The sequence below is a fragment of the Saccopteryx bilineata genome, chromosome 2 (genome assembly GCF_036850765.1).
Source record: "Saccopteryx bilineata isolate mSacBil1 chromosome 2, mSacBil1_pri_phased_curated, whole genome shotgun sequence".
In the NCBI taxonomy this organism is placed as follows: domain Eukaryota; kingdom Metazoa; phylum Chordata; class Mammalia; order Chiroptera; family Emballonuridae; genus Saccopteryx; species Saccopteryx bilineata.
In genome coordinates, this window is record NC_089491.1 from 7,254,510 (window position 1) to 7,274,307 (window position 19,798).

General features: G+C 52.1%; 1 protein-coding gene across 5 annotated transcripts in view; it reads right to left on the reverse strand.

Annotated features, from left to right (window-relative positions):
- The window catches only part of TBC1D13 (TBC1 domain family member 13), a 40,138-nt gene that overhangs the window by 3,564 nt on the left and 16,776 nt on the right, over positions 1 to 19,798 (reverse strand). The window contains exons 1-11 of one of the 5 annotated variants that reach the window (XM_066256009.1): positions 18,317 to 18,702; positions 17,246 to 17,319; positions 14,623 to 14,663; positions 13,618 to 13,679; positions 13,363 to 13,462; positions 12,455 to 12,537; positions 9,117 to 9,276; positions 3,855 to 4,065; positions 3,145 to 3,308; positions 973 to 1,133; positions 721 to 778 (exon numbers count right to left, since the gene is read on the reverse strand). In XM_066256009.1, coding sequence (XP_066112106.1) covers positions 721 to 778; positions 973 to 1,133; positions 3,145 to 3,308; positions 3,855 to 4,065; positions 9,117 to 9,276; positions 12,455 to 12,537; positions 13,363 to 13,462; positions 13,618 to 13,679; positions 14,623 to 14,663; positions 17,246 to 17,319; positions 18,317 to 18,339 — 1,137 coding nt within the window. In that variant the 5' untranslated portion in view covers positions 18,340 to 18,702. Of the gene's footprint in view, positions 1 to 720; positions 779 to 972; positions 1,134 to 3,144; positions 3,309 to 3,854; positions 4,066 to 9,116; positions 9,277 to 12,454; positions 12,538 to 13,362; positions 13,463 to 13,617; positions 13,680 to 14,622; positions 14,664 to 17,245; positions 17,320 to 18,316; positions 18,704 to 19,798 lie in introns of those variants that run through there. The other 4 variants (XM_066256008.1, XM_066256010.1, XM_066256011.1 and 1 more) reach the window with 4 other exon arrangements.

Genomic DNA, 19,798 nt, shown 5'->3' on the forward strand with positions numbered 1-19,798 from the left:
TCCCAGGTTACCAGACTCCCCCATTCTGCCCCAGTACCCACATGTAGCTAACACAACATTCAGTGTAGCCTAAAGTAACCAACCCAACCAGAACCACCTAAAGGGTCGCACAGCCCTTCTTTAGGCCCAGAACCACCCTGCCTCACCTCTCCCCACCTGGCACTCGGCTGGATGCATTAGCCCACTGGGGCACATCAAAAGCCCAATGGGGGGTTACTGTGATTATGCTTATTTTACAGATCTACTGGATAAAGTTATGAAAACCAACCCCAGCCCAGGTGTTAGGTGAAGAAACTGAGGCCTAGAGAGATTGTCACTTGGTTCAAGTCACATGACTACCATAGCAGAACGAGGATGTGAATCTAGTGCTGTCTGGCCCTGGACCCATGATCTTAACCACTGAGCCCCACACCTTCCTGCTTCAAGTCCGGGCACGATTACCAATGAGCAGGGCCGCCTCCTGGATGCCGCTGTGCTCCAGATACATGACCTCAGGCAGAGCACTCGGTCCACAGGCTACGTCGACCCCTCACGGCCACACCACACTCAAGGTCGTGGTCAAGTCAGGAATTCAAACCCAGATCTGCCTCTGGGGTCTAGACTCTTAAGCACTGCTACACTCCACTGTCCCTGTTCCAGCCTGTCACAGCAGCTGGCACTGGGTGGGTCGTTGTGTCTGCGGATGGCTAAGACTGAGCTCACTGCTCCGAACTCCATTACCTGAAGAAGGCGCATGTTGACAGTGAAGTCCCCCTCCAGCAACTGCTCCCGGATCAAGCTAAGGAAAACAAGCAGCAAGACGCTGGGACCTGGGGCCGCTCTGCATGCAGGCCCAGCTGGACCCCTTTCCATTCTTTCCTCACCACCGACAGCGAGTGGGTTTGCCACTCGCCCGAGGATCCATCCATCCCAGAGGTTCCTTCCAGCCTGGGGAGAGCAGCCCCACCTGCCGTTCTGCTCACGGCCACTCACATGAGCATGGCGCAGCAGACGAGGAGGAGGAAGTCAAAGCGGCTGTCATCAGCAAAGAGGGAGTCCCAGATACGAATGACGTCAGGAAGCAAGAACTCCTGAGACAGCAGCAGTGTCAGCCAGCGGAAGGCGAAGAACTGGGGCTTGATGTTCTGCTCTTGCTGGGGAGAGAGGCGCGGGGTCGGTGCGAAGACCCGTGTTGCCGTGAGACACCATGCAGTCTTCAGATGTGAATTCAGATAAAGCCGCCCGAGGAGGCAGCAGCCAGGGCTGAGTGCCAGGCACACGAGGGGGACGGCGCTGAGCCGCCTGGGCAGCCGCGCTCAGTTAAACAGGCAGCTGCTGCTCGCTGCCAGCACCGCTGTCAGATCTTCTGATTTTTTTAAAGAGAAGCCATAGCCCCGAACTTTTATATAAGCTCTCTAGATTTATAAATGATAGCTCAGAATCATTTAAAACACTGTTCAGATTATACAGAGAGACCATTAAGTAGACACTAACTGCAAACCTGGCCTTGTGCTTAGCATGTTAAATATTTTGTCTCACTGATTTACTCATATTATCTCACTTATTTCCTCCATACAGCAACCCTACTAGCCAATTATTCCCAGCAGAGTTGAGCCCTCTGGTCAGCCATAGTGAATATTAGTAACTGAAAAAACATGTTATAAAACAGCAAAAACAGCTTGGCCTGCAGTGGCGCAATGGATAAAGCATCGACCTGGAATGCTGCGGTGGCCGGTTCAAAACCCCGAGCTCGCCTGGTCATGGCACATGTGAGAAGCAGCTACTATGAGCTGATGCTTCCTGCTCCTCCCCAGCTTTTTCTCTGTCTCTCTCCTCTCTGTAAAATCAGTGAATAAAATCCTCACAAAAAAAAAAAAAAATTTTTTTCAAAAAATAATTTTAAATATAATTTAAAAAAAACAACAGTAGGCCCTGGCCGGTTGGCTCAGTGGTAGAGCGTCGACCTGGCGTGCAGAAGTTCCGGGTTTGATTCCTGGCCAGGGCACACAGGAGAAGCGCCCATCTGCTTCTCCACCCCTCCCCCTCTCCTTCCTCTCTGTCTCTCTCTTCCCCTCCCGCAGCCGAGGCTCCAGTGGAGCAAAGATAGCCCGGGCGCTGGGGATGGCTCCTTGGCCTCTGCCCCAGGCGCTAGAGTGGCTCTGGTCGCAACAGAGCGAGGTCCCGGAGGGGCAGAGCATCGCCCCCTGGTGGGTAGAGCGTCGCCCCCTAGTGGGCGTGCCGGGTAGATCCCGGTCAGGCGCATGCGGGAGTCTGTCTGTCTCTCCCCGTTTCCAGCTTCAGAAAACAAAAAACAAAAAAACCCCAGTAAAACATAATTCCATTTGTTTAAAAAAATCTTTACATATATTTTCTTATTCCCAAAACTGTTTAGTCCATGAAATAAATATGGAATACCACTATCATAATTTTTTAAAATTATTCTTAGCTTTTTTATTTTAGCAGAGCAGGGAGATAGAAAGGAACATCTATCTGTTCTTGTATATGCCCTGACCAAGGATCAAATATTCTTTCTTTTTTCTTTCTTTTTTTTTTTTGCAAGAGAGAGACAGAGAGACAGGAAGGGAGAAAGATGAAAAGCATCAACTCGTAGTTGTGGCACCTTAGTTGTTCACTGATTGCTTTCTCATATGTGCCTTGATTGGGGGGCTCCAGCTGAGTCAGTGACCCTTGCTCAAGCCAGCAACCACGGGGTCATGTCTGTGATCCCACATTCAAGCTGGTGACCCTGCACTCAAGCTGGTGAGCTCCAGCCAGCGATCTTGGGGTTTCAAACCTGGGTCCTCAGCATCCCAGGTGACGCTCTATCCACTGCACCACCACCTAGTCAGACAGGATCAAATATTCTGAACTTTTAAAAATGAAGTTCACCCTTCTTTTCTCAGAGGACGATGGTGAATGCCTCACACTGTGGCTGGCACACAATGGGCACTACATCAACTCCCCTTCACTGCCAGCTTACCGCCTGGTCCCTCGGCACTGGGAGTGCTCCCTCGGCACTGGGGAAGTGCTCCCCAGCAGCACAGCCACTTTCAGTCCCCACACGCAAGCCACAGCTTGCCCAGGACCTGGGATGCTCAGCAAGTCGACCATCCTCTGCCCCTTTGCATCCATCGGCCCTGGCCCATGTGGTCCCGGGGTCCTCACCAGTTTCAGGTAGAGTTCCACGTCCTTATCCTTCAAGGTGGAGTACACCTTTTCCATCTTGTAGGTGATGCCACACTGAGAGTCGTCCAGGCTCTTGATGAAGTTGTCCCGGATCTCAGCCATGAGGTTGGTGAAGCAAAAGAAGGTGTCTGCCTCGGCGTGCTCTGGGCAAGATGGGCAGGGTGAGGGCAGCCAAAGGGAGCCTGTGTCCTCCCAGGTCCCGCCCCGTCTCTCACCTACGAGATCGCCCTTCACCTCTGTCTCACCAACTCACAACCCCACCATGGTCAGGTTCAGAACCTTCTCTGACCTTGACCACTCTCCACCCCACAACTAAAGACATCACTTCCTTCTCCTCACATCTGCTGGCAACACTACTTGCTTAGCAACTGCTCACATGCTCTTCTGATACCATTTCTCATATCGTTATTTATTTAAATTCGTTCTATCATTTGGCTTCCTATATAAACCTCTCATCTCCTCCGCCAGAAATTCAGTTACAAATATCAAGAGATCAGTCCACTTCCAACATTCTAGAAAATCTGAGCCTGAGCAGATCTCAGGGAGGACCCGCTGATCTGATGGAGGGAAAATGGAGGCCCAGAGCGGGCGTGTGAGCTGTACAGCCTGATAAAGACCACTGGCTTTCCTTGGTCCATTTCTTCAGGGAGCTGGCAACAAGGGCTGTGGACAGTCAAGGGCCCTTTTACCTTTCCACTCATTATTGGGGTCTGTGGCAAAGGTATAGTAGAGGGGCCCCACGATCTCGTTCATGCCCTGCACATAAGCAATGCCAGGGTTGAGCTTGGCATAGATGAAGAGGATCCGCTCCACCACTTCCCAGTGGGCCTCACAGCCATTGGGCAGCAGCTCGTATTCATTCAAGGCTGATGGCGCCAAGTTCTTGTGTGGGGAGCTCATCTGGGGAAGAGGAGGAGCCCATTAAGATGATAAATAGCATTATGGACAATATGTCCTCACCAGCAGTGTCTACCACAAACCTACACTTAACTTCCAGTCTCTGGGAAATACAGGACATAGAACGGCCAACCCCACCAGTGGGAAATAGCAGACAGACGAGAATCTGGGACATTCTACAGGACAGCTGAACTACAATCTAATTATGGGGATAAAAGCCAGAACAGCACTTCCCTCAGAGGAGAGGGTACTGGGGGGCAGGGGCGCTTTCTGGGCGATAGAAATATTCTCTCGTTCTGGCTGGCAGTTGCACAGCTATATATACTGCTCATAAAAATGAGGGGGTATTTTATCGCTTCATATTCATTTTGAAATATCCCCTCATTTTTGTGAGCAGTATACATGAGAAAAAGCTCATCTAGTTGTATACCCAAGATTTGTGCATTTTACTGTATGTCAGTTATACTTCAATTTAGAAAAGAAAATTTAAAGTATTTCAAAAACAGACAATTGGCTAAGTCTTCAAAAAGTGAAATGTTGTGGAGGCTGGGAGAGAGTGGAGGTCTGCTCCAGATCAGAGACTAAAGAAATATAACATCCCACTGCAACACAGAAACCTGGACTGGGTCCCAGTTTGGAAGAAAAACAAAAACATTCTTGCCTGACCTCTGGTGGCGGAGTGGATAAAGCGTCGACCTGGAAATGCTGAGGTCGCCGGTTCGAAACCCTGGGCTTGCCTGGTCAAGGCACATATGGAAGTTGATGCTTCCAGCTCCTCCCCCCTTCTCTCTCTCTGTCTCTCCTCTCTCTCTCTTTCTCTGTCTTTCCCTCTCCTCTCTAAAATGAATAAATAAATAAATAAACATTCTTAGCACAACTGAGGACACGTGATCGTGGACTGGATGTTAGGTGTTATGGAATCACTATTCATCTTCCTAGACATGTTCGTGGTTAAGAGGATGCCTGTTGAAGTACTTGGGTGTGAAGGACACCTATAACTACCCTCTATAATACACCAATAGGCAAAATGCTAACAACTGTTAAAATGGTGGAAAGTATATAGGTGTGCGCTGTACTTTTTGTCAACTTTTCTGAATGTTACAAAATTTTCATAAGAAAAAACTGGGAGATAGAGATGATAATCCCGGCTTAAAACTCATGCAATAGCCTGACTGGTGGTGGCACAGTGGCTAGAGCACTGACCTGGGATGATGAGGTCCCAGGTTCAAAACCCTGAGGTCACCAGCTTGAGCATGGACTCATCCAGCTTGAGCGCAGGGTCGCTGGCTTGAGCATGGAATCATAGACGTGATCCCATGGACATTGGCTTGAGCCCAAGGTCACAGGCTTGAAGCCCAACGTCACTGTCTCAAGCAAGGTGTCACTGGTTCAGCTGGAGGCCCCCCGTCAAGGCACATATGAGAAAGCAATCAATGAACAACTAAGGAGACGCAACAAAGAAATGCTTCTCATCTCTCTCCCTTCCTCTCTCTCTCTCAATTTCTCATTAAAAAAAATAAAATGAAATAAAATAAATACTTATGCAATAGCGCAGCAGTCCCCAACACTGGCTGCCTGTCAGGACCCTTAGGAACTCTGTATAGATGCAGGTGCTTGGGGTATAAAAGTGTATAAAAGCGCCATAGGCAAGCCCCGGCAGGAACAGTATCGGAAACTTCCCTGGAAGTACAGGGTCTGGGGACATTCCCTTTCCCATTATATGTACATACATGCGAACACATGCATGTATACGTGACATGCACAGACACACACATATCACAAACATTTTTTGGTATTTTTCTTAAGTTGCAAATGGGGAGGCAGTCAGACAGACTCCCGCATCCGCCCAACCGGGATCCACCTTGCACGCCCACCAGGGGGCGATGCTCTGCCCATCTGGGGCATTGCTCTGTTGCAACCAGAGCCATTCTAGCGCCTGAGGCACAGGCCATGGAGCCATCCTCAGCGCCCGGACCAACTTGGCTCCAATGGAGCCTTGGCTGCAGGAGGGGAAGAGAGAGACAGAGAGGAAGGAGAGGGGGAGGGGTGGAGAAGCAGATGGGTGCTTCTCCTGTGTGCCCTGGCTGGGAATCGAACCCAGGACTCCTGCATGCCAGGCCGACGCTCTACCACTGAGCCAACTGGCCAGGGCCTATCACAAACATTTACCGAGCGCTCTCTCTGTGCTCTGCAAGCATGCCTCCATCTAATGCTCTGAACAACCTACAATGTTCTCTCAACATCACTTTCAAGATAAGAAAACAGGGGCTCCGAAACATTAGGTCACTTATCATGTGTCACATCAAGTGGTGGCACTGGGATTGGATCCCAGACTAGCTGACTCCAAAACCTGAGGTCCAGGCCTCAGGAAATGCCCAGTGTTTTCCAGCTTTCCAAGAATCTGCACACCCATGACCTCATTTCATCTTCCTGGCAATGCAAAGCCAGGCAGGGCAGAGATGATTATGCCCAGTTTTCAGAAGAGGAGATGGAGGCCTAGGAATGGAGGCCCAGTAGTCCATGCCCAGAGTGAAACAGATGATCTGCTTGAACTCAAACTGCCCCACCATGGGCTCAGAAATCTAGGAATAAAGCTTCTGGTCAGGTGCTCTGCTTCCAGGACAAGGTCCAAACCTAACACGGGTAAGAACCTGGCTCTCAGTCCCCAGTGACTTCAGTGAAAGGAGTGACAGAAGCCAGGTCCCAAAGCCAGCATGCCAGCAGCTGGGTGCGAAGGTCGCCCACACAGCACGCCCTGCAGTCACTTAGGCAGGCATTCTGTACCCTCCAGCACACCCCGCTCCGCAGGCACGCGGCACCCCAGGAGCAGCTCTGCCTCCCAGCAGCCCCGGAGCAGGAAGTGGCCGCTCTCCTACAGACACAGAGCCTTGATGAATCACTCCACTTTGGGGCAAAACGCTCCCATATTAGTAACTGTGTCTCACTTTTTGGATGTTACTGAGAAGGATTTCTCCCTTGTTGGGCGGCAGCAAGTGTTGAAGTCAGAGCTCCAGGTAACAAAGCAGTAAGCATAAGAAATAAAATTATGCATCTGCTTGGCTCGAGTGACAGGAACCTACAGAAGACTAAGGTTCAAACACTCAGCACGACCTGGCCAGCACAAGTCCTGTCTCTCAGCTCTATCCCCACTCTGCCCCAGCCCCATCCACTCCTGCATGTACAATGTGGCCACCGCCCAGACACCTTCGCCTCCTCCATTCCTGCCCCTTCCACCACTACCCCCCCAACAGCCATCTTTTTTTTTTTTTTTTTTTGTATTTTTCTGAAGCTGGAAACGGGGAGAGACAGTCAGACAGACTCCCCCATGTGCCCGACCGGGATCCACCTGGCACGCCCACCAGGGGGCGACGCTCTGCCCCTCCGGGGCGTTGCTCTGCCGCGACCAGAGCCACTCAAGCGCCTGGGGCAGAGGCCAAGGAGCCATCCCCAGCGCCCGGGCCATCTCTGCTCCAATGGAGCCTCGGCTGTGGGAGGAGAAGAGAGAGACAGAGAGGAAGGAGGGGGAGGGGTGGAGAAGCAGATGGGCGCTTCTCCTGTGTGCCCTGGCCGGAAATCGAACCTGGGACCTCTGCACGCCAGGCCAACGCTCTACCACTGAGCCAACCGGCCAGGGCCCCAACAGCCATCTTTTATACGAGCCGACCTGACTTGCATCACAGCCCTCTGTAGAGTGAAGGGCACCCAGCCCTCCAGTCAAGGCCCTATGTGGCCTCACCACTACTACCCTGTCCAGGGCCCTTCAACAGCCTTCTCCCCCTTCCCCTCTACCTCTGCCACACTGGACTCTACTCCCTGAATAGACCACGCTCCCTCCTGCCTGACAACTTCCACACATGCCCTCTTCCCCGCCTGGAATGCTCTTTCCTTCTAGCTCTGAGCCTCAGTTTAAATGTCACTTCCTCAGGGAAGTCTTCCCTGATACCCAGACAAGGTCAGCTCCCTACCCATCAGTAACCATCGCACCTGTACTTACTTATTTTTTTGAGAAGGGAGAAAGTGAAGCATCAACTTGTTGTTCCACTTAGTTGTGCGCCCATTGATTGCTTCTCACACATGCCCTGACCTAGGCTCAAACCAGCGACCTCAGGGTCCAGCGGCAACCCCAGGATCAAACCAGCTACCTCAGCACTCCGGGACAATGTCCTATCCATTGTGCCACCAACCAGAGCTTGTAATTACTCTCTGAGAGCTATCCTGCCCTGGCCGGGCAGCCCAGTTGGCTGGAGCGTCACCCTGACACCCCAAGGTTGCGGGTCTGATCCCTGGTCAGCGCACATACAAGAATCAACCACTAAATATATAAATAAGTGGAACAATAAATCAGTTTCTCTCTTCACCTCCTTCTTCTCTCTCTGAAATCAATAAAAATTTTAAAAAGGCCCTGGTCGGTTGGCTCAGTGGTAAAGTGTTGGCCCAGCGTGAGGAAGTCCCAGGATTGATTCCCAGCCAGGGCACACAGGAGAGGTGCCCATCTGCTTCTCCACCCCTCCCCCTCTCCTTCCTCTCTGTCTCTCTCTCCCCCTCCCACAGCCAAGGCTCTCCTGGAGCAAAGTTGGCGGGGGGGGGGGGGGGGGGGGGGGAGACACTGAAGACGGCTCCATGGCCTCTGCCTCAGGTGCTAGAATCTAGAATGGCTCTGGCTGCATCAGAGCAATGCCCCACATGGGCAGAGCATCGCCCCCTGGTGGGCAGGCTGGGTGGATACCAGTTGGGCACATGAGGGAGTCTGTCGGTCTGCCGCCACCCCACTTCTCACTTTGGAAAAATACAAAAAAATAAAATAAAATAATTTTTTTAAATTTTAATAGCCCTCTTCATAACAGCAGGTGGCTCCTTCACTGCAGAGCAGGGACTGCCCCCACAGCCATTACACCCGGCTTTCACCTTGATTCCTGACTTGAAAAGCGCCCTGGCACAATCAAAGGGGCCCTGAGTGACTGCCAGGACAGATGCCCATGGGCCCGGCAGCCAGCAGGAAACAGGAAGAAAAGGCTGTCGTGGGGAGTCCCTGATGCGCCCAGGTTGCCTCTCACATTTGTGACCCCGCTCCGGTTCCGGGCCACTGTCTGGGATTTCAGTGTCGTCTGTTCCACCCGCTTCCGAAGGGTCTCAAACTCATTCTGGGGGTCCAGGATGAGGAGGCACGGGTACTCAGTGGCCCTCTGGAAGAAGGATATATCTGGGCACAACCTCCTGTCAGGAGAGCACAGGAGACAGTACCATTACTCAGTATGGAGGTTTTAGACCATCCAGCGTCACAGAAGACATTTTTAAAATTAATTAATTTGCCTGGCCTGTGGTGGCGCAGAGGAGAAAGCATCAACCTGGAACACTGAGGTCGCCAGTTCAAAACCCCGGGTTTGCCTGATCAAGGCACATAAAAGAAGCAACTACATATGAGTTAAGGGCTCCTGCTCCCCCTACCCCCGCCTTTCTCTCTCTCTTCTCTGTAAAGTCAATAAATAAAATATTTTTTAATTAATAATTTCTTTAAAAAGCAACATAGTTTTGCCTGACCTGTGGTGGCGCAGTGGATAAAGCGTCAACCTGGAAATGCTGAGGTTGCCGGTTCGAAACCCTGGGCTTGCCTGGTCAAGGCACATATGGGAGTTGATGCTTCCAGCTCCTCCCCCCTTCTCTCTCTCTCTGTCTCTCTCCTCTCTCTCTCTCTGTCTTTCCCTTTCCTCTCTAAAATGAATAAATAAAAAATTTAAAAAAATAAAAAATAAAAATAAAAAGCAACATAGTTTTTAAGAGGCAATGTAGTTATAATATATACACCCACGTTCTTTTTTTTTTTTTTCCCTGAAGCTGGAAACAGGGAGAGACAGACAGACTCCCGCATGCGCCCGACCGGGATCCACCCGGCACGCCCACCATAGGGCAACGCTCTGCCCACCAGGGGGCGATGCTCTGCCCATCCTGGGCGTCGCCATGTTGCGACCAGAGCCACTCTAGCACCTGGGGCAGCGGCCACAGAGCCATCCCCAGCGCCCGGGCCATCTTTGCTCCAATGGAGCCTTGGCTGCGGGAGGGGAAGAGAGAGACAGAGAGGAAGGCGCGGCAGAGGGGTGGAGAAGCAAATGGGCGCTTCTCCTGTGTGCCCTGGCCGGGAATCGAACCCGGGTCCTCCACACGCTAGGCCGTACACCCACGTTCTTATGTGTATTTGCAGATAGATAAATACACACACACACATGTGTATTGTGTCCTTATGATCTCATGATCCAACTCGTCCCTTAAACCACAAACATCTTTTCATGTCAAACATATCTAATATGTACAAGAGAGTTAACTGTAGTGTGCTGTAAAACGGTGAAAGAGGTTTCGTTAAGTTACACACTGTACGGTAGAGTATCATATAGCTGACATGGGAAATAAAGTTCCAAGACAAAGGGAGAGGAAAACCAAGCCGAAGACAGTGTCAAGACTAACCAAGTGTTTCGATATATGTATTGCAGGGAATGAACATTGTTCAGACTTCTTATCCACAGCACACTGCAAACTTGCCCTCTGGGAACACGGAACAACACGCTACAACCACCACCAGTGTAAGACAGAACCTGTTTCTCCAGAACTGGGCTCAAGACATGGTTTTTGACTTAAACAGGCCCATTAAAACCCCCTGTGAACAGAGGCTGCCCCGAGAGCAGCCTGAGAACTAAGAAGGCGAGAGCCTGTTCCACATCCTGGCCGGGACACCGGGCCGGCCCACCTGCGGCCGCCTGAGGGTGGACCTGGGCCCAGTGAGCACGGGCCAAGGAGCAGCACCCAGGGCTGAGTGGCCAGGAGCACAGATAAAAGTGGGGAAGGTGGAACGGAAACCGGGCGGCCGGACTCCAGAACCCACGCTCTAACGACTCGGCTCCACTGCGGCCGAGGCCCCCTTCCAGCTCCTCACCAGCCTGCAGGGATCCCCCTGCAGCCACCCAGCAACCCACCAGGACCGCGCAGCCAGCCTCTCCCCACTTCTGTACTGACTGGAAAAGCACACACACACACACACTGTAGCTCACAATTCAAAATAAAAACACGTATCTGACATCGTTGCTCCTGTGCTCAAAACCTTTGTATCGCTGCCTCATATCCCTGGAATCAAGTCCAAGATCCATGTTGTCTCGCCTGAGTGCGGCTTCAACCCCACTGCCCTTCACACTGCTCTCTGAACACACTGAGTTCCGTGGGCTCACAGAGCGTCCCCACAGGCACAGCCCACCCCCACGCCCCCCCACCCCCGGCCCGACCCCCCACATCTCAGCTGGACACCGCTTCCTCGGGCAAGGCGCCCGGGGCACCTGGAAACACCCTCAACTCTCCCTTTGGAGCATTTACCATAAATGCCAACTACACAGAAGATCTCATTTGTTGAACACCTGCCTTCCCATGTTCCTCTCCCCCAAGGTCCTAGTCTAGGTTCCTCTGGGAGAGGGGACCATGTCTGTCTGGTCCTAGTCTAGGTTCCTCTGGGAGAGGGGACCATGTCTGTCTGGTCCTAGTCTGGGTTCCTCTGGGAGAGGGGACCATGTCTGTCTGGTCCTAGTCTGGGTTCCTCTGGGAGAGGGGGACCATGTCTGTCTGGTCCTAGTCTAGGTTCCTCTGGGAGAGGGGACCATGTCTGTCTGGTCCTAGTCTAGGTTCCTCTGGGAGAGGGGACCATGTCTGTCTGGTCCTAGTCTGGGTTCCTCTGGGAGAGGGGGACCATGTCTGTCTGGTCCTAGTCTAGGTTCCTCTGGGAGAGGGGACCATGTCTGTCTGGTCCTAGTCTAGGTTCCTCTAGGAGAGGGGACCATGTCTGTCTGGTCCTAGTCTAGGTTCCTCTGGGAGAGGGGACAATGTCTGTCTGGTCCTAGTCTAGATTCCTCTAGGAGAGGGGACCATGTCTGTCTGGTCCTAGTCTAGGTTCCTCTGGGAGAGGGGACCATGTCTGTCTGGTCCTAGTCTAGGTTCCTCTGGGAGAGGGGACCATGTCTGTCTGGTCCTAGTCTAGGTTCCTCTGGGAGAGGGGACCATGTCTGTCTCCTCAGTGCTCAGCCCTGAGCTTGGCACTGGGACTGCCACATAGCAGCGGCCCTGTATCTATCTGTTGAAGGAATGATCAGATGAATCTGGAAATGCCCGTGACAATAGAAACTAAGGCAGGGAGAGAAAGAGAGCCAGGCCTGGACAGGCACAGGTCCGTCCCCCCCCCCCCATACTCTCACTGCACTCACGAGCCCCGGTAACACTGGGGCCTGGGCCTAAATATCCAGACCACCCACCAACAGCTCCTCCCCCCACCCAACCTCCATGGGCATGGCTGGAGAGGAGGAGGGCAGAACTGGGAACCCCCAGAAGTCCCAGGGCCCGCTCCCAGCCCTGGCACCCTGCTTACCGGACATCTTTGTCGATCTGCAGCAGCACCTCGTTGTCTTTGAAGTACGTGTTCCACCGGCTGTCGGGGCTGGGGTTGAGTGGCTGCGGGGAGAAAACAAGCTGCTGTCTTAGCCTGACGTGCGCCGCAGAGGCAGACGCCAGGTTGGAGGCCTGAGCAGCGGCCTCACACCAGCCACCCACTCAGAGCCCAGCTGCGGTTCTCAGACAGCCCGGGAGCCCCGGGAGCAGCACAGGCCCCTGCAGCCTCCCAGTCCCACCCGAACCCCACAGCTGGCAGCCAGGCCCCGCTGTCCGCTCTGAGCACCTCCCGGCTTGGCAGGACTGTTCTATCTACTATTCTGGCTCTAGAATGCTGCACATAACAGGTCCTCACTAAATGTTGACTGAATGAATGGATAGATGTGGAATCATAAGGTCTCTTCGAATCTAACTCATCAATGCCCTGAGTCAACTGCAATCCTTGGGAGGAGGGAGCGGGGTCTGATCTATCTGCACCTCGTACACCGTGAGGCACACAGGGCAAAGCTCAGGACGGGAGGACCAAATGAGGCTTCCTCCAGGCCCTACAGTTTATCCTCCCTCCCACCCTGCTCTGGCTTTTTCAGCTATCACATCGCAGAACCTTCCTCCAGGAGCAGGGGTGAGGAGGAGACAACACATGCAGAGGACCCGGCTCGGCGCTGCTCGCACAGCGCTCCCCGAGCCGCAGCGACCACCGACGTCACTGACCCTCCGGGCGGAGACGACAGCAGGGACTGAGCAGCCCCACGGGGAGAGGCGGTGCTGCCAGGGCCAGAGGGGACCAACACCAGCTGTGCCTCTCCTCTTGGGGGAGGGGCTTTGCCCACCCCAAAGCCCATCACCCCTCTACTCTGTAGCCTTCATCCACAGCTGACCCCTACTTACATGGTCCTCAAAGGTCACATCCTCCCTGGACACACCCATGTTGGCCTTGGCAATGCCAGGCTGGATAATCATTTCCCTCAGGAACTGAGAATAGAGCTCCCTGTAGGAGAGAAGAGAAGGGAGGGGTGACTCCCAAAGGCCTTGTCCAGGGAGCCCGTAACAGAGAGGCACCAAAAGGAGGCAGCACAGGGTCAGCACCATGTGATCCATCTGATTCAGAAACCCTCCCACCATCTCCCCTTCCCTGGGTCTCACCTCTGCTTGGCCAGGATGGAGGTCCATGAGGCTCTCTCCAAGGGGAGGTAGTTCAAGAGGATCTGCAGAGGAAGAGGAGCAAAGCTCTGGTGACTCACCCCGCCCAACCCTGGACTGTAGACAGAGGCTGACAGGCCTCAGGGAAAACTCTCACAATGCCCAGAGAAGACTTGATGGGCCGAAGCCCAGGAACGTAGGCAGTGGTAGTCAACCTGGTCCCTACCGCCCACTAGGGGACATTCCAGCTTTCATGGTGGGTGGTAGCAGAGCAACCAAAGTATACATAAAAAGATAGATTTAACTATAGTAAGTTGTTTTATAAAGATTTATTCTGCCAAACTTAGCAAAAATCCGACATAAAGTACTTGGTAACTAATTATTATTATATGCTTTAACTTGCTGTAACTCTGCTTTATAAATTTTATAAAGTAAACTTACTTCCCTACTTTATAAATCACCATTACTGTGGAACCAGTGAGCAGTTAGAAAATTTTACTACTAACAGAGATACAAAAGTGGGCAGTAGGTATAAAAAGGTTGACTACCCCTGAACATAGGCATGGGTTGGGGGACGCTCCCCTTTCCTCCACAGTGCCTCCCTCCTCCTGTATCCCAAACCAGGCCTTTCCTCTTCTTTTCCTCTCACAGACTCTTCCAAATGATAAGACCTTGTGCCCAAAGGGACCTGAAACGAGGATGCCACTCCCATGCCACCTAACAGCTTTGGACAAAGCCAAGCCTTTTTTGTCCCGACATGCATCACTTTTACTGCACTGTCTGGGCCAGGAAGCGAGGGCTTCACCAGCACTGCAAAGTGTTCCAGCCCCAAAGGGATCCTGGCGGGGACACTAAGAGGAACTGAAAACCTAGGACCTCCCAGAAAAGATTTCCCAGACAAAGCAAGTACAGGTGCAGAATGGAAAGAAGGGGCTGGGGGTGGGGGCAGCCCATGCAGGAACCCAGGGACTTTCAGCAAAGCAAAAGCCCCACCCCAGGCACACCCACCTTCCAGCAGAGACACCGCAGTCCGCCCTCACAGGGGATGCCTGTGGACACAGCAGGCAAAGGTCACGCCCTAGGCCAGCATCCCAAAACCCCCTAGTCCTCCACCTCAGAGCCAGCTGGCAAAGAGTGGAGTGAGCAAGAAATACTTCTCTAAGAATATTTTCTGCCTGACCAGGCAGTGGTGCAGTGGATAGAGTGTCAGCCTGGGACACTGAGGGCCCAGGTTTGAAACCCCAAGGTTGCCAGCTTGAGTGAGAGCTCATCAGCTTGAGTGCAAGCTTGTCGGCTTGAATGTGGAATCACAGACGTGAGCCCATGGTTGCTGGCTTAAAGCCCAAGGTTGCTGGCTTGAGCAAGGGGTCACTGGCTCCGCTGGAGCCCCCATCAAGGCACATATGACTTCTTTTCATAAAAAACAATCAATGAACAACTAAGGTGCTGCAACTGTGAGTTGATGCTTCTCATCTCTCTCCATTCTCGTCTGTCTGTTCCTATCTGTCCCTCTCTCTCTCTCCCTAAAAAGAACAAAGAAGAAGAATGATTTTCTGCCACAAAGGTTACTAGACTAGATGCTAATCCTGTGTGTACTTCTTTCCATAACCCCTGACCCTGATCCCAGCCCAGAACTTCCTCTGTCTGGAACATTCTTTTGAGGATGACACGTTCCCATCCTGTATACTTCTTCCTCTGAGCAGCTTGTACCAACCACCATCTCTTCCCATCAGTTTGGTCACCCGCTATAAATAATGGCTCTATGACTTCTTCATAGCATCCGTCACAACTCAAGAGTGTATAACATAATGTCTACAATTATTCAACATCTGTAACCCTTACTACTGGGTAAGCCCTAGAAAGACAAGAACCCCATTTGTCTTACATTCCCAGGACCTAGCACAGGGCATGGCACACACAATGTATCCCATAAGTATTTGTGCAATAAAACTAAGCTATGAATGCTAAGTGCTTTGTGCGTTAGAGAGCTAACTACACTTAATCCTCATTACTGTATAACCCTAGTAAGTATGGACGGTCAGTATCATTGTCCTCACCTTACAGATTAAAAAAAACCCTCATCTGTAAGGAAAGAACAAAAAGAACAATCAAGGACTCAAACACAGTTCTGTCTCTAGAGCCCAAACCCTTCACCACTACTTCTGAGGCCTGGCAGATTCTTCAGCTCAGTCCGGTTCCCAGACTCCTGAAGATCTTCAAGGCCTAACCATCACTCCTGAACAGAAAGACAAACTTCTCCTGCAATACTGCCAGAAACCTTGCTAAAGGAGCTGTTGCTATGATATCACTAAGTATCAAGAACAGGAGCTAATGCCCCACTTCAGAATCGGCATGAGGATGCAGGGAGCTACTCAAGAATTCCTCGCTGAGGGCCTGACCTGTAGTGGCGCAGTGGATAAAAGCATCGACCTGGAAATGCTGAGGTCGCCGGTTCGAAACCCTGGGCTTGCCTGGTCAAGGCACATATGGGAGTTGATGCTTCCTGCTCCTCCCCACTTCTCTCTCTCTGTTTCTCTCTCTCCCTCTCTCTCTCTCTCTCTCCTCTCTAAAAATGAATAAATAAAATTAAAAAAAAAAAAAAGAATTCCTTGCTGAAAAAGTGACAAAAGCAGAGCAGTGACAAGACGTACAGAACAAGCCCTGGCCGGTTGGCTCAGCGGTAGAGCGTCGGCCTAGCGTGCGGAGGACCCGGGTTCAATTCCCGGCCAGGGCACACAGGAGAAGCGCCCATCTGCTTCTCCACCCCTCCACCGCACCTTCCTCTCTGTCTCTCTCTTCCCCTCCCGCAGCCAAGGCTCCATTGGAGCAAAGATGGCCCGGGCGCTGGGGATGGATGGCTCTGTGGCCTCTGCCCCGGGCGCTAGAGTGGCTCTGGTCGCAACATGGCGACACCCAGGATGGGCAGAGCATCGCCCCCTGGTGGGCAGAGCCTCGCCCCTGGTGGGCGTGCCGGGTGGATCCCGGTCGGGCGCATGTGGGAGTCTGTCTGACTGTCTCTCCCTGTTTCCAGCTTCAGAAAAAAAAAAAAAAAAAAAAAAAAAAAAGGATGTACAGAACACCAGAGGGCATGTGAAAGGTGAACAAAAACCTCTTGCCAGAAGGTTAACCAGGTCAGCGACAGCACAAACACTGCTGAGGCGCAGCTCCTTTAAGCCCGTGTCTCAAGGCTGACACCAAAGTTCTCTGCTGCCTGAGTAGGCTGTGATCCCAAGCCAGGGAGAGAACCAGGAACTACTCTGCAGCTAACCAAGTCCCACAACACAGGGAGCTTGCTGGAGTGAGGGAAGACCCAGCCTCAGCTCAAGAAGTCTCCTCTCCACTCGCTGCCATCTTCAGTCCTCTCCAGTGACTCCAAGGAAGGAATAAGCATCATTTGGATACCAATCAAGCACCCTACGGTCTACAGGCTAACTAACTGTGGCTGTCACTCCTCGGGGAACCCCCTCCAGCCTCAGGAAAGTCTCTGGTTTTCCAGCTCCACAGGATCTGGAGATGTCCCAAGAGGAAGGCTGGCCCCTAGAACTGAACAGGTATGGCCTTGGGCACCATGCCCTTCACCCCCGACATAACGCGGCTCTACGAAAACTGAAAATGGACAGTTGCCTCTTACCACTGAAACTGAGTTCCCGAAGCTTTTCCAAGGCAATTGTGGGCTCCTTCAGGACATCCTGGAAATCTGCAATCCTAGAAGGTTGTTGAGGGAGACAAGGTTAAGTACAATCAAACTGAAAGATGATATGCCCCTAAAGCCCACAGGCCCTTTACACCACCAATTTCCAACCTGTTCCTCCCACCTCTTCAGGACATCAAGATGGCAAAGCTCAGTCAACGTCCTAATCAAAATCAGCTTTGGGGAGCTACAGAACTATAGATCACATCTTCCTCTAAGCCCAGAAACATAAGAGATACTCTTGTCTAGAGGTTCGGAAACAAGAACCATGAAATCAGACACATTCTAAGATTTACTGAGCTGGCATTTAATGGGCACTTCCTACTTGCCAAGCCCAGCCCACAGCTCCACTATCTGAACTCAATGAACCCTAGGTACCAGGAGTAATTTGATCCTTAGACAGCGGGCCTGTGTAACCTGCACGCAGCTCTCCAGGCTCAGAAATATAACCATGAGAAGACCTCTGGGCCTGTCTGCAGGCAAGAACCAAAGGGTTTTTTTAAAAAAGTCCTGGAGGAAAACTGAAGAATAAGCAAAATTTTGCCAATGCTGTAGGATTTGGCTTGGGAGAGGGGACAGAGCGGAGAATCCAGGTTTTCTAGCATTTCTAGGAAGAAACGGGCATGGTGGACAGAAGCATTTAGAAAGAGAAGGGTACTGAGACAGAGTTAACAAGGGACAAGAACGGGGTTGTTAACAAGGGACAACAAGGGAAACTGGGTACTGAGGCCGTGAATGAGGGAGACCCCAGGGAGAGGGAGACCCCAGGGAAAGGGAGAAACCAGGGGTCCTAGGGAAGGGCGAGAGAGACGAGTGAGTTGGGGGGCGGACAGAAGTGACTCCATTCCGTGCTCTCACAGGCCCACATGCAATGAGGCTGGAAAGTAGGCGCCGGAGCCCCTCTTCCCGGGAACTGCCGGTGCCTAGCCGCATCCGCGCGCCCCCTCCGCAGGGCAGAAGTGGCACACTGACCAGGAGTGGCCTAGCCCGGGTGGCCCCGTGGCCCCTTACCGGCTCTTGTGCAGACTCGACATGGTGTTGACTTCCGTATCCCCCTGCTGCCTCCACCGCCCCCGCCCCCCAGGGACGCGGGACGTTCAGCATAGGCCTCCGACCGGAAACGCGGCCGCTGGCGTGCGCGTTCCGCCCCGCCCCGCCCGGCTCACGTGTCGCCCCCTTTCCCAGTGGCCGGCGGGGTGGGCGGGATAAGAGGCTTAAGACCACGCCCACGCCCCGCCTCTCCGTAGCCTGCGGTTCCAGTGACCAAGTACTAGGACGCGCTGGTGACTTCGCTCGCAAAGATGGTGTGCCTTAGGGCTCGTCCTTGTGCTTCCCTGGGCTTCACGGTCTATCTGCGCAATATACCTGTCCCCTTACACGTTCCTCACCCGCAATAAACTATGCGTCATTGTTTGATGAATGTACTTGCCCTGCTACACTCTACAAGTTTTTTTTTTTTTAATTCTTATTTTTTTTACAGAGACAGAGAGTGAGTCAGAGAGAGGGATAGACAGGGACAGACAGACAGGAACGGAGAGAGATGAGAAGCATCAATCATCAGTTTTTCATTGCGCGTTGCAACACCTTAGTTGTTCATTGATTGCCTTCTCAAACGTGCCTTGACTGCGGGCCTTCAGCAGGAGTAACCCCTTGTTCGAGCCAGTGACCTTGGGTCCAAGCTGGTGGGCTTTTGCTCAAACCAGATGAGCCTGCGCTCAAGCTGGCGACCTCGGGGTTTCGAACCTGGGTCCTCTGCATCCCAGTCCGATGCTCTATCCACTGCGCCACCGCCTGGTCAGGCTCTACGAGGTTTTTTGGTGTTTTTGTTTGTTTGTTTGTTTATATTTTAAAGATTTTATTTATTCATTTGAGAGGAAGACAGAGACAGAGAGAGAGAAGGGAGGAGGAGCAGGAAGCATCAACTCCCATAGGTGCCTAGACCAGGTGAGCCTAGGGCTTCGAACCAGCAACCTCAACATTTCCAGGTTGACACTTTATCCACTGCGCCACCACAGGTCAGGCTCTACAAGTTTTTTTTACTGCAAAATCTTCCACCCTATAGCAATGACCGCACAAGAGCAGATGGCTCAATAAATCCTGGATGGAGAGCAGGATTACAATTCAATGTTTCCGTAACTTTTGGATTTCATGAACATGAAATTTACTATCATATAAGAACAATAGAAAAGAAAAGCCAAGATTTCAGGATCCTTCCTGAGAAAACACAGTTGGCAACCTTACAATGACTTTCTCTACACATGTGTGCATATGTGTATAACCGTCCTTATTTTTTACATTTCTTCACAAACTAGTGAACACTTGTGTCACTGGGCTGTATAACCTCAAAACCCCTTCCAGGTTTCAAGTGCGTGCTCAGCAAAGTCTCCACTGCCCAATGGAGTAGGCACACAGATCTCTCTGTTCCTTTATTCACTCATCCCACAATTTCTATTCCCACTATGGGCTAGGTATTGTGCTTAATGTTTCTGCAGA